General features: G+C 48.6%; 1 protein-coding gene across 4 annotated transcripts in view; it reads left to right on the forward strand.

The window, feature by feature from the left end:
* Positions 1–12,133, forward strand: part of TBC1D22B (TBC1 domain family member 22B) — a 780,346-nt gene that overhangs the window by 365,950 nt on the left and 402,263 nt on the right. For all 4 annotated transcript variants that reach the window (XM_082245406.1, XM_082245407.1, XM_082245409.1 and 1 more), the window contains exon 7: positions 10,029–10,094. In XM_082245406.1, the coding sequence (XP_082101532.1) occupies positions 10,029–10,094 (66 nt within the window). The remainder of the gene's footprint in view (positions 1–10,028; positions 10,095–12,133) is intronic.

Below are 12,133 nucleotides of genomic sequence, written 5' to 3' on the forward strand. Positions count from 1 at the left end.
GCCGACGCCACAGATGCACTGGTGGCTCATTGGAGTCGGTATCGGCTGATTTAGGCCTTTCCTCCGCTGAAACTAGGCCTTTCCTCCGCTGAAACTCCTGCTAAGGCTTCTAAGCAGGATAGAGGTGGAAGGGATTCCAGTCATTCTGGTGGCCCCAGACTGGCCTCGCCAGTCTGGGTACGCAAACCTGGTAAGGTAGGTCGCCGATGCTTCTTGGAGACTTCCTCTCATGGAGAATCTCCTGTCTCAAGGGCCGATCTTCCATCCTGCTTTACATGCGCTGGCTTTAACGGCATGGCTGTTGAAAGCCAGGTGTTGAGAGATGGAGGTCTTTCTGACTCTGTGATTCCTACACTATTGAAGGCCAGGAAGTCAACTTCCAGGAAGATCTATCATGGTATGTGGAAATCATACATTTTATGGTTTGAATCACTGAAAAAGCACCCTCGCTTGTTTTCAGTAGCTAGGATTTTGGCCTTTCTGCAAAAAGGGGTTGAACAGCGGTTGGCTTTGGGCACTATCTAGGGTCAAGTGTCGGCTTTGGCTATATATTTCCAATGCCCGTTAGCTGCGCATGTCTTGATTCACACTTTCATTCAAGCCATCTGGCTTCCCGAGACTATCCCCGCTACCTCCGTGGGATCTGAATTTGGTATTATATGTTATTCAAAAGCCTCCTTTTGAGAACATTCAAGAGATTTTTTCTTTCATTGTCTCAGAAGGTTGCATTTTTGGTGGCTATCACTTCTGCCCGCAGAGTGTCTGACTTGGCGGCGTTGTCCTGCCACTCACCTTATTTGGTGGTCCCCAAAGATATGGTGGTACTCCTAATAAAGACTAATCAGTCTTTTCTTCCTAAGGTGGTTTCTGATTTTCATTTGAATGAAGACATTGTGCTGCCTTCATTCTGTCCCAAGCATCCCAAGGAAATTGCCTTGCACTCTTTGCATGTGGTTTGGGCGATCAGGGTTTACCTGGCGGCCACTGAATCTTTCAGAAAATCAGATGCTCTATTTGTCCTTACTGAGGGACCTCGTAAAGGATTGGCTGCGTCTGCTGCAACCATATCCAGATGGATCAGGCTGAAGGGTCAGGTTCCTCCTTTCCCTTTTGAAGGTGCATTCTACTAGAGCACTGAGTGCCTCCTTGGGCTTTTCACCATCTGGTGTCGGTGATGCAAGTTTGCAAGGCGGCAAATTGGTCGTCTGTGCATACATTTTCAAAATTCTATAAAGTAGATTTGTTAGCATCTTCAGATGCCTTTTTTGGCCGCAAGGTTTTGCAGGCTGCTGTCTAAAAGAGATCTTTTGTACTCTTTGAGGGTGTATGGTTTTTTTTTTTTTTTTTTTTTTTGGGTGAGCTCCAGTTGTTCCTGGTTGCGCTCCAGGTTACCTTGTTGGCTATGTTTAGCCTTTTGGGAAAGTACATTCTTTTTTGGCGTTTTTTTCCCACCCCTCATGCATATACTGCTTTGGGACATCCCAATGGTCTAAGAAGATATGGAGCTGCGTCTGTCAAAGGACGATAGAGAAAACTGGATTTTTGTACTTACTGTAAAATACTTTTCTCTGAAGTCCATTGACAGACGCAGCACCTACCCCTCTACTGACAAGTAAAATGGGATTTTTGTCTTCTAAACACTGCTTGCAATGAAACTGGAAGCTGTAGCAGAGTGTGTGGGGTATGCCTGCAGGTACAGACCTAAAAGCGTGATAAAGCTTTTTCCTGCCTAGTGTCCTATTCCTGATGGGAGGAGCATAACCCAATGGTCTAAGAAGAAATGGAGCTGCATCTGTCAATGGACTTCAGAGAAAAGGATTTTACAGTAAGTACAAAAATCCAGTTTCTCTTACGTCCTCTGACAGTCGCCGCCCCTCATATAGTCTTCACCAATAAGTATTGACCTCTTATCCACAGGAGTAAGCTAGGCAGAAGATTTTGTTTAAAAACACAAAACTTTGCATTGACACACCTACAGGAGGCTGTCCCTCTGGTCCAATACCCCCGGCTAGCCTCATTCCCAATTCAGTTTGTCTTTTGCCTAGATAGTAGGCAGGCTTCCCTGTGCTGGGTCTACAGTCTCAGCCTTTTCTTCTGTTTTATTACATTTTATTTTCTGCTAAGTGTGTTTTTCTTTGCACTAATAGCTTTTTATTTGTTCCTGCGCTTAGTCAGACTTCGGAAGACTACAGCGTTTGTGGAGCTGGGAATCGGACTGGTTGTACTAGAGCCTTACGGAATCCCAGGCCGCCATCCAGCATTTAGCAGGCTATGCATATGCCCTGGCTTCGCAAACGACCTGTTCCTGTCCTCAGGGACAAAGCCCGCGAAGTGGCCACTTCGCTAGGATTTCTCAACTGCGGTACGCCACGTGTTGCTAGAATCCTGTTTGGCTGACGGCACCCCCACCACCCGGGGTGTGAGGCTTCCCGTCGCAGAGTGGCACCCACGAATTTGCATGGATCGGTGAGTAACATGCTACCCCCTCTGTCTATACATTGTACGCCCAGGGGTGTGTGTGTGGGGCCTTCCCTCATGGGAATGGCAGTCTGTTAGTCTGTGTGATCCCCTCATGTCTGTCTGTGCGGTCCCTGTGTCTCCCTCACGGTCCCTGCTGGGGCGCTATTTGCGGTCATGCAGCGCTGTGGGGGGTTTGCGGGGGTCCCTGAGGCCCTCGGGAGTGTTTTGTGTCACTTTAGGGGTACAGACATGGCGGTGGGGGCCGCTGCAGTGTAAAACACGCGGGGCTTCCATTTTGAGTGTGGGCATGCTGTTCTGACTTCATGTGTGGGCATTCAGCAGCCATTTTCCCTAGTGTATCCGCGCCCTTTCGGGCACCATCTTTAATATGGGCACTGTATGGTTCGGTGGCCATTTTCCCGGAGCCTCCCCATAGAGTTACATGGGCAACCATTTTTCCTTAGTCATTTCCTGTTTGGGCCTGTAGCGGCGTGACATCACTTCCTTTCTTCAGTCGGATCGAGCTGGAAGCTGGTATAGTACAGCTACACTTCTGGGGGGCTTTTCTATGCTGTTTTTTCTGGGTCATGCCTTACTGGCAGCTATGTTACCTTGTATTTAGCGGCACATGCTGGTCCTCTTTGCAGCGCTTTTGAGGCGGGGTCCTCCGCTGATTTAAAGGGCCAGCGCCAGAAAAAAATTATAAGTAGGTTTTTTGGAGTCCCAGGGCAGCATGTTTCCCCCAGCGATGGTGGAGGGTTCAGGTATGCCTGAATCTTCTGCGCTAAGCTCCCTTCCTTCTGCACTTGCGACTTTAGCATCTTAAGTGGCTCTGTTGATGTCTGAGTGGACTTGACCCAGACTGTCTCAGTCTATTTATCCTGAGCTAGATATGGTTGCCATGGACAGTGTACCCCCTGAAGGGTCTCAGTCCTCACGGTCAGGGGGAGGTGGGTCATAGAACGCGCAGCAATGTCTGCGCTTATAGTTCTGTTGTGGATACACTGCATTAAAGGGATGAGCCCCACCCGCCGGGTAAGTGGTCCTCCTTTGGGACCCGCAGAACCCAGAAAGTGGCTCAGGTATTCCCTGTCCCGCTGAGTTTCACGTAACGGTGAATGTACAATGGCGCAATTTAATGTTTTAATTTTGTGGTACCTACGTGGTTTCAGTAATGGTCTCTCAGGCTGTGGTGGAGTGGACTGAGGTGCTCAGACGCACCCTTGTGGCTGATTCCGCCCCTCCTGCTACTTTGGAGATGGTGGACCTAATTGTTCAGGCGGTTTTAGGCCTGTGTGATGCGGCCTTGGATGAGGCCCCTTTAGCCTTACGCTTCTCTGCTGTCGCAGTGATTATCCGTCGCCTTGTGTGGCTGTAGAGCTGGTCGGCGACATCCCTTATGCAGGGAATCGCCTTTCTGGGGCCTCCCTGGACGAGTTGGTGAAGGGGGTCACTGGGGGTAAAAACACTTTGCTGCCCCATGTGTCAAAGGGTAAGTTTTTTCCGCAGTAAGCGGGGCCCTTCCTTTAATCCTTACCAGGGGTCCTTTCGTGCCTTCAAGGCACATGACAAGGGCGAATCCTTCCAGGCCTCTGGTGGCCAGAAGAAGCTTTGGGCGGGCAAGTCTATAGCCGCCCACTCTGGCACGGCGGCCCCGTCCGCCATTCAGAACAGATGGGTTCAGGAACTCATTCAGTCGGGGTGCAAGATCGAATTTCGATTGCGCCCAGCAGACAGATTCTTCCCTCAAATCTTCGTTGACCCCAGATCGTTTTCACGATCTTCAATGGGAGGTTCAGGATCTACTCGCCCAGGGGGTGATCGTCGCGGTGTCACATCGGGACAGGTTTTCGGGGGTTTTTACTCGAATCTGTTCGTGGTGCCCTGAAAGGAGGGCAAGGTGCGTCCGATTCTGGACCTAAAGTTTCTAGACCGCTTCTGCGGGTTCAAGAATTCCGTATGGAATCCCTCTGATCGGTGGTGGCCTCTCTAAGCCCGGGAGATTCCTGGCTTTTAATCGACCTCAAGAATGCATTTCTAAACATCCTTATGTTCGAGGGTCATCAGAGGTGCCTCCGATTCGCAATCGCAGAGGTGCGATATCAGTTTGTGGCATTGCCTTTAGGTCTCGCTTCGGCTCCAAGGGTGTTTACCAAAGCTTTGGCTCCCGTTCTGGCCCTGTTGCGGGCGCAGGGAATCGCAATCCTTGGATATCTGGACGATCTCCTGTTAAGGTCGAGTTCCAGTTCAACTCTGTTGCGCGATCTGGTTCAGACGCTCCAGGAGTTCGGGTGGGCCATCAACTTTCAGAAGTCGACATTGTTCCCTTCTGTTTGTCTCCCTTATCTGGGAATGGTCCTGGACTCCGCCCTTGCAAGAGTTTTTTCCTGCCGGAGGACATACTCCGGACTCTGCTGAGTGAGGTCAGGTCCCTCAGGGACAACGAATCCTCATCGCTCAGGACCTGCATACGATCCCTAGGTTTGATGGTGTCAGCCTTCAAATCGATGTCCTTTGCATGGTTCCACACACAATCTCTGCAAGCGGAGATCCTAGCCAGGTGGGACAGGCATCCTCAGTCCTTGGACGGGAAGATATCTTTGAGTCACCAGGTCAGAGCGGACCTTTTGTGGTGGCTCCAGTCTCCGGCTCTGACGGAAGGGAAGTCCTTCCGGCCGTTGTTATGGTAGGTGCTCACCACGGACTCCAGCCTGTCGGGCTGAGGTGGCGTTCTGGGCAAATTGTTTGCCCAGGGCACTTGGTTGGAGGAGGAATTCTCCCTACCGATACATGCCTTGGAACTGAGCAAGATCAAACTCTGTTTGCTCCGTTGGTGGGATCGTCTTCAGGGCCATTCTGTGCGGGTGCAGGCGGACAACACCACTGCAGTGGCGTACATCTCTCACCAAAGGGGCACCAGAAATGCCCGGGCGGCCAAGGAAGTGGCCAAGATTTTGCTTTGGGCGTCTCGACGCTTTCGGCAGTTCACTTTCCGGGTATGGAACACTGGCAGGCCGACTATCGGAGTCACCAGACCCCGGACCAGGGGTGAATGGCCTTGCACCCGGAGGTGTTTCCGATGCTGTGTGCGCGATGGCGCGCCTCCTCTAAACAACCAGGTGGGAAGGCTCGTGGCAAGCGCGCGCGATCCTCTGGCAGCTGCCTCGGACGCGCTGGTGGTACCTTGGAATCAGTTTCGCCTGATTTACGCCTCCCCCCCCCCCCCCCATCCAGTTGTTGTCACGGTTCCTTCACAGATTGGTCTCGGAACCAAGGTTGGTGGTCCTGGGGGCCCGGACTGGCCGCGTCGGTCTTGATTCGCAGGCATCATGCAAATGGTCGTCGAGCCTCCCTGGCGGCTCCCCTTACGAGGCGACCTGTTGTCTCAGGGGCTGTTCTTCCATCCTCCTTTACAATCGCTGGCCATGTCGGCGTGGCTGTTAAAAGCCAGATCTTGAGAGATCGGGGTCTCTCGTCGGAGATCACTCCTACCTTGCTTAGAGCTAGGAAGGCCTCGTCTGGTAAGATTTCTTATTGTACCTGGAAGGCTTGCTTCGCCTGGTGCAAATCGCAGGGTTTCCATCCTCACTACTTTTCTGTGGCAAGGGTGTTCGCCTTCCTGCAATCCAGAGTGGACTTAAGTCTTGCACTGTCCACTGTTGAGGGTCAGTTTTCTGCGCTGGCCATTCTTTCCAGCGCCCTTTGGCGTCAAGTTCCTTGATCCTCACCTTATCAAGGGGTGCGTCATTTGGCCCCCCTCGTGGGCGCCCTTAATCCCTTGGGACTTGAATTTGGTTCTGTCCGTTTTGCAACGTCTTTCCTTTGAGAACATCTGGGAGATTCCTCTGCTTGTACTGTCACGGAAAGTTGCCTTTCTGGTGACGATCACATCTGCTTGCACTGTGTCGGAGTTAGCGGTCCTATCTTACCGCTTCCCCTACCTGGTGGTTCATAGGGATAAGGTGGTCTTGCGACCTCATCAATCCTTCTCTCCGAAGGCGGTGTCTGGTGTCCATCTCCATGAGGACATGGTTTTGCTTTCGCTGTGTGCGAATCCTACGCATCCCACAAAGTTTTGCCTTGCCTTCCTTGGATGTTGTCAGGGTGATCAGGGTTACCTGTCGTCTAAGGAATCCTTCAGAAAGTCGGAATCTCTTTTTTGTCCTTCCTAAGGGCCCCAGAAGGGTATGGCTGCGTCTGCAGCAACCATTCCTGTCTGGTTCCGATGGACGATTGTACAGGCTTAATTGCCTGGGGATCGGGTTCCTCCTTTCCCTGTCATGGCGCACTCTTCTGAGCGGAGGGTGCGTTTTAGGTCTTTCGCATTCAAGCGTCGGTCTCCCGGATGTGCAAAGCAGCACCATGGTCGTCCCTGCACACCTTTACAAAGTTTCCAAACTTGATGTTCGGCATCGGCAGATGCCTCCTTTTGGCCGTGAAGTTCTGGGTGCGGCAGTACCTTGGGGGAGACATGGCATTTTTAGCCTGTCCCCTCCTGTGGGGGTTTTTTCCCCCTTGGTTATTTAACCTTCCTGGGGTGTTCGCTCCTGTTGAGCTTTCCTGTTACCCAGTGGGTTACCTTTTTGGTTCAGATAAGGTTCTTTTATCTGACCTTGGGTGTTTCGTTACCTTGATACGGTTGCGTTTCCCACCCCTCATGTCTACACTGCTTTGGGACATCCCATTGGTGAAGACTATATGAGGGTCAGCGACTTTCAGAGGACGTAAGAGAAAACTGAATTTTTGTAAAATCTTACCGTAAAATTCCTTTCTCTGAGTCCTCTGACAGTCGCCGTCCCCACCCCTCTTTGGGGTTCATGGACTATCTACTGCTTGCTACCAAACTCAATTGGGAATGAGGCTAGCCGGGGGTGTTGGACCAGAGGGACAGCCCCCTGTAGGTGTGTCTATTCAAAGGTTTGTGTTTTTAACAAAATCTTCTGCCTAGCTTACTCCTGTGGATAAGAGGTCAATACCCATTGGTGAAGACTATACGAGGGGCGGCGACTGTCAGAGGACTCAAAGAAAGGAATTTTACGGTAAGATTTTACAAAAATTCCATTTTTTTTTTAGCCCCCAAGTGCATTACTTTACATTTTTTTACATTTAACCTCATCTGCTATGCGTTTGCCCACCCCTATATTTTATTGAGGTCTTCCTGTAGAGTTGCTATATCCTGTTGTGAAATTATTTTCCTGCTTAGCTTTGTATCAGCAAACACTAAGATTGAACTATTTATACCAACCTCTATTTCGGTTATGAACAAGTTAATCAGGATTGGTCCCAGGACAGAGCCCTGGGGTACCCCTCTTATAACTGCTGACTATTCAGAAGCTACGCTATTAATCACCACCCTCTGGACGCGCCCCTGTAACCAGTTTCTATTTAGGTACATACACTATCTTCATTGCCAACAGACCTCAATTTGTGGACTAAGCATTTATGAGGGAATTTGTCAAATGCTTTGGCAAAGTGCCTTTCTTTATCCAGATTACAGTTCACTTCCTCACAGAATTTTAATAGGTTTGTCTAGCAAGAACGATCCTTCATAAATGTATGCTGGCTACAACTGATACTATTTTTTTCTGCTAACTCTTGGATATGGTCCATTATCCACTCAAATTGTTTAGAAGTTATCAATATTAGGCTGACTGGTCTATAGTTTTCAGACATATATCTTGGGCCATTCTTGAATATTGGTACCACGTTCGCTTTAGGCAAATCTGCTGATATGTTTTCAGTCAGTAAGCTTTCCTTAAAGATTAGAAATAACTGCCTAGCAATGAGCTGGCTTAGTTCTTTGAGGACTCTTGGGTGGAAGCCATCTGATCCTAATAAATTGTTAATACGTTTTTACAGTAGTCTTTGAACACTGGCTTCTGTTAGCCACAAAGCCACACTTCTTGCTTTGTTGCTAACAATATCATCTTGTTTATTTTGCCCTTCCTTTTCCATAGTTAAAACTAAGGAGAAGACTATATTTAATACAGTTGCCTTCTTCTTGCCACTTGTAACCAACTTCCATGGGCGGCACAGTGGTGTAGTGGTTAGCACTTTCACCTAGCAGCAAGAGGGTCGCTGGTTCGAATCTCAACCACGACACTACCTGCCTGGAGTTTGCATGTTCTCCCTTTGCCTGCGTGGGTTTCCTCCATGTACTCCGGTTTCCTCCCAAAGACATGCTGGTAGGTTAATTGGATCCTGTATAAAAAAAAAAAAAAATTGGCCTTACTATGTGTATGTATGAATGTGAGTTAGGGACCTTAGACTGTGAGCTCCTTGAGGGCAGGGACTGATGTTAATATGCAATGTATATGTAAAGCGCTGCATAAATTGACAGCGCTATAGAAGTACCTGAAATAAAAAAATAATAAAAATAAAAAATAAACTATCCTTGATCACTCTTTAAGTGGGTAATATGCTCTGGCTTTGCTTTTTTACTATTTAAGTGGTTGTAAAGCCTCAAGGTTGTTCACCCTAATGCATTCTATGCATTATGGTAAAAAACCTTCTATGCTGCGGATTCCCCCGGCCCCCCCCCTTTTTATACCTGAGCCCGATCCCATCCAGTGATGTGCACGAGAGCAGTGTCTCCAGCTGCTATCTCTCTCCTCATCCCACTGCTGTCAATCAAATCCAATGACGCGGGGGGCAGGGCCGAGTCCCGCTGTCTGTGTCAATGGACACAGCAGCAGGCCTTGGGAGTGAGCCCACACAGGTGCCCCCAGGGAAAGGGGCTTTCTGTGAGGGCACCCGATGAAGAGGAGGCATCTGGAGTGCCGGGAGGGGACTCGAGAAGAAGTGGTTCGGGGCTGCTCTGTGCAAAACGATTGCGGGGCTGATCTGTGCAATCTGTGCAAATCAAGGTTTTACAACTCCTTTAATATATTTAAAAACATATGGGATTCTTTTTACTCTCCTCTATTTGTCTCTTGTCTAGTTTTGCTGCCCTAATTGCACTCTTACATTTCTTATTGCATTCTATGTGGTGCTTGAATGTTGACAGTGTCCCCTCGGCCTTATATTTTATTTCAGGACTGTTTTTTTTTTTTTTTCCTTAATATACTTTTTATACTTGAATTTAGCCACCCAGGTTTAGCCTTGACCCATGGTGGATGCCATGGGTATCCCCCTCTGTTATGTGACAGTGCTTGGCCTAGCGATTTGCCGCTCAGACCGAGTACTGTATCATGGGGGTAGGTTATGTGCTTTTTTATACCCAGGAGCAATGTGTGTTTTAAAGCGGTACCTATACAGGAAGGAGTGGTGTAGGAATGTTAGGGTAAATGGTTGGAAGGTGGTCTTTACACAGACCTTCTTTACTTTGCTTTTAATGCAATATGACAGTCTCTTTATGCAATAATTTCTCTCAGGCAGCTCCGCTAACAATACTTCCCTCTCCCAAAGCACCTGCTCTGCTACACATTAGAAGGGCTACCAAGTCACTGCTAGGAGTGAAGGGCAGGGCTAGCTAAGCTGCTTGAGTGAACCACTTAAATGACCTCAGCGCTTCTGATGTGAGCATTAGGTTTTAAAGACTCTGTATAATTTTACTTTTATAATTTTAGATTCACATTGACATCCCTCGGACAAATCCCCTAATTCCACTATTTCAGCAGCCTTTAGTTCAAGAGGTAAGTGTACCTATGGTCAAAATGTAATATAATTTATTCCTTTCCACAATGAATTTCAACTTTGTGTAGCCTATGCCTATTCTAACAATCTCCAAAAACAGAATATTGCTCTAAACCTGTAGGTAAATAAGAGAACCAGAAACTTCAAGTGAAAAAGTGGGTTTGATAATAAAGTTGGCAGTGTCTCTACCCAGGACAGATTCACTTTCTGGGAACTAACCCTTAATCTGATCAAAGAAATTGGGATCATAGGAACTACTGCAAGTAGCAAATAACATTAAAGCAGAGCTCCAGGCAAAAACCTTTTTACATGTCCTTGTTGCGGATTTCCTACCTTCACTAAATATGGCATCCATCTTCTTGTTAGCGCAGTAGTTGCTCTGTAATAGCCTGGTAATTTTCGAATGAAATTGTTAATCCCCAGTGGTTTCCTTTTTGTAAGACCGGAGGCTGCTTTTCCACCGACCTTAGCACAGCCCTCCCCTGCTTTGCTGTGGGCGAGGAGCTTTGTCAGTTTGGGGCGTTACCCTTTGGTCTAACCTCCGCTCCTTGGATCTTCACAAAAGTGATGGCCCTGGTACTAGCATTGTTGCGTCAGCAGGGGATCGCGGTACTGGGGTACCTGGAGTCTCCGACTGCTCTGATGGACAACTTGAAGATTACTCTGCGAACTCTGAGGGAGTTTGGTTGGATTCTGAACCTTCAGAAGACTGCACTGGTTTTGTTCACAAGACTGGACTATCTGGGTCTGACTCTGGACTCGCCCTCAGCCAGAGTGTTTCTTGCAGCAGGAAATCCAGCTTCTGTTGTCCAGCAGACGGTCATTCCTCTTGGCTTGCATGCCAGTGCTGGGCCTGATGGTGTCTACATTCGAGGCGGTTCCATTTGCATTGTTCCACACAAGATCTCTGCAAATAGAGATCCTGGTGAAATGGGACAAGAATCCTCAGTCTCTAGACAATCTGATCCTGTTGAGCCAGGGTATGAGAGGGTTCCTGATCTGGTCCTCTTCAACAGGGAAAATCCTTTCTCCCCCTTTACTTGATGGTTGTCATCATGGATGCCAGCTTGTCCGGGTGGGGAGGTGTCCTCAGCAAAGATTGTGCTCAGGGGGTGTGGACTCTTCCAGATTCCAGACTGCCGATCAATGTACTGGAACTCTGAGCGATCAGACTTTGTCTGGATCATTGGACAATTCGTCTTCATGGATGTCCGGTACACATTCAATCAGACAATGCCACGGCCGTGGCCTATATTAATCACCAAGGGGCCAAGGGGGCACAAGAAGTGCCCTGGCAGCTCAGGAGATAGCCGGGATTCTAAGGTGGGCAGAACAATACGTTCCAGCCCTCACTGCTGTACACATTCCAGGGGTGGGAAATGAACAAGCGGATTACATCAGTTGCCAGGAGTTGTACCAGGGGGAATGGTCGCTTCATGCGGAGGTGTTTTTTCAGTTGTGTCTCCAGTCGGGTACTCCCGAGGTGGACCTGTTGGCCTCTTGTCTCAACAGGAAGGTACAGAGGTTTGTGGCACGGCCTGGGGATCCTCTAGCCGACGCCACATATTCCTTAGTATTGTCTGATTTATGCCTCCACCCCCCCCCCCTTTCAAACTTTTGCCAAGACCCCTGCGCAGCGTCGAGGCCGAAGGCATTCCAGTCATTCTAGTGGCTCCTGACTGGCCTCGCCAGTCTTGGTACGCCGATCTGGTTCGACTGGTCGCCGATGCTTCTTGGAGACTTCATCTCAGGGAAGATCTGCTGTCCCAAAGGCCAATCTTCCATCCTGCTTTACAGTTGCTGGCTTTACAAAAACATAAGGAAACAGAAAAAGAATTGCCCAGGGAAAGCACCATATGAAAGTCACAGGGGTATATATGTATATGGGTCAGCAAAAAGAAAATGCCACAAAAATCACAACTACCAAATAAAATACATTTTATTACATCAAAAAATAGAACAAAATATAAACAATGAAATTGAAAATAAACCTTTCACCTCACCAAAAATGAATTAAACCATGTGGTAGTTAAAACCA

Source organism: Pelophylax lessonae, assembly GCF_965119305.1.
Source record: "Pelophylax lessonae genome assembly, chromosome: 2".
In the NCBI taxonomy this organism is placed as follows: Eukaryota; Metazoa; Chordata; class Amphibia; order Anura; family Ranidae; genus Pelophylax; species Pelophylax lessonae.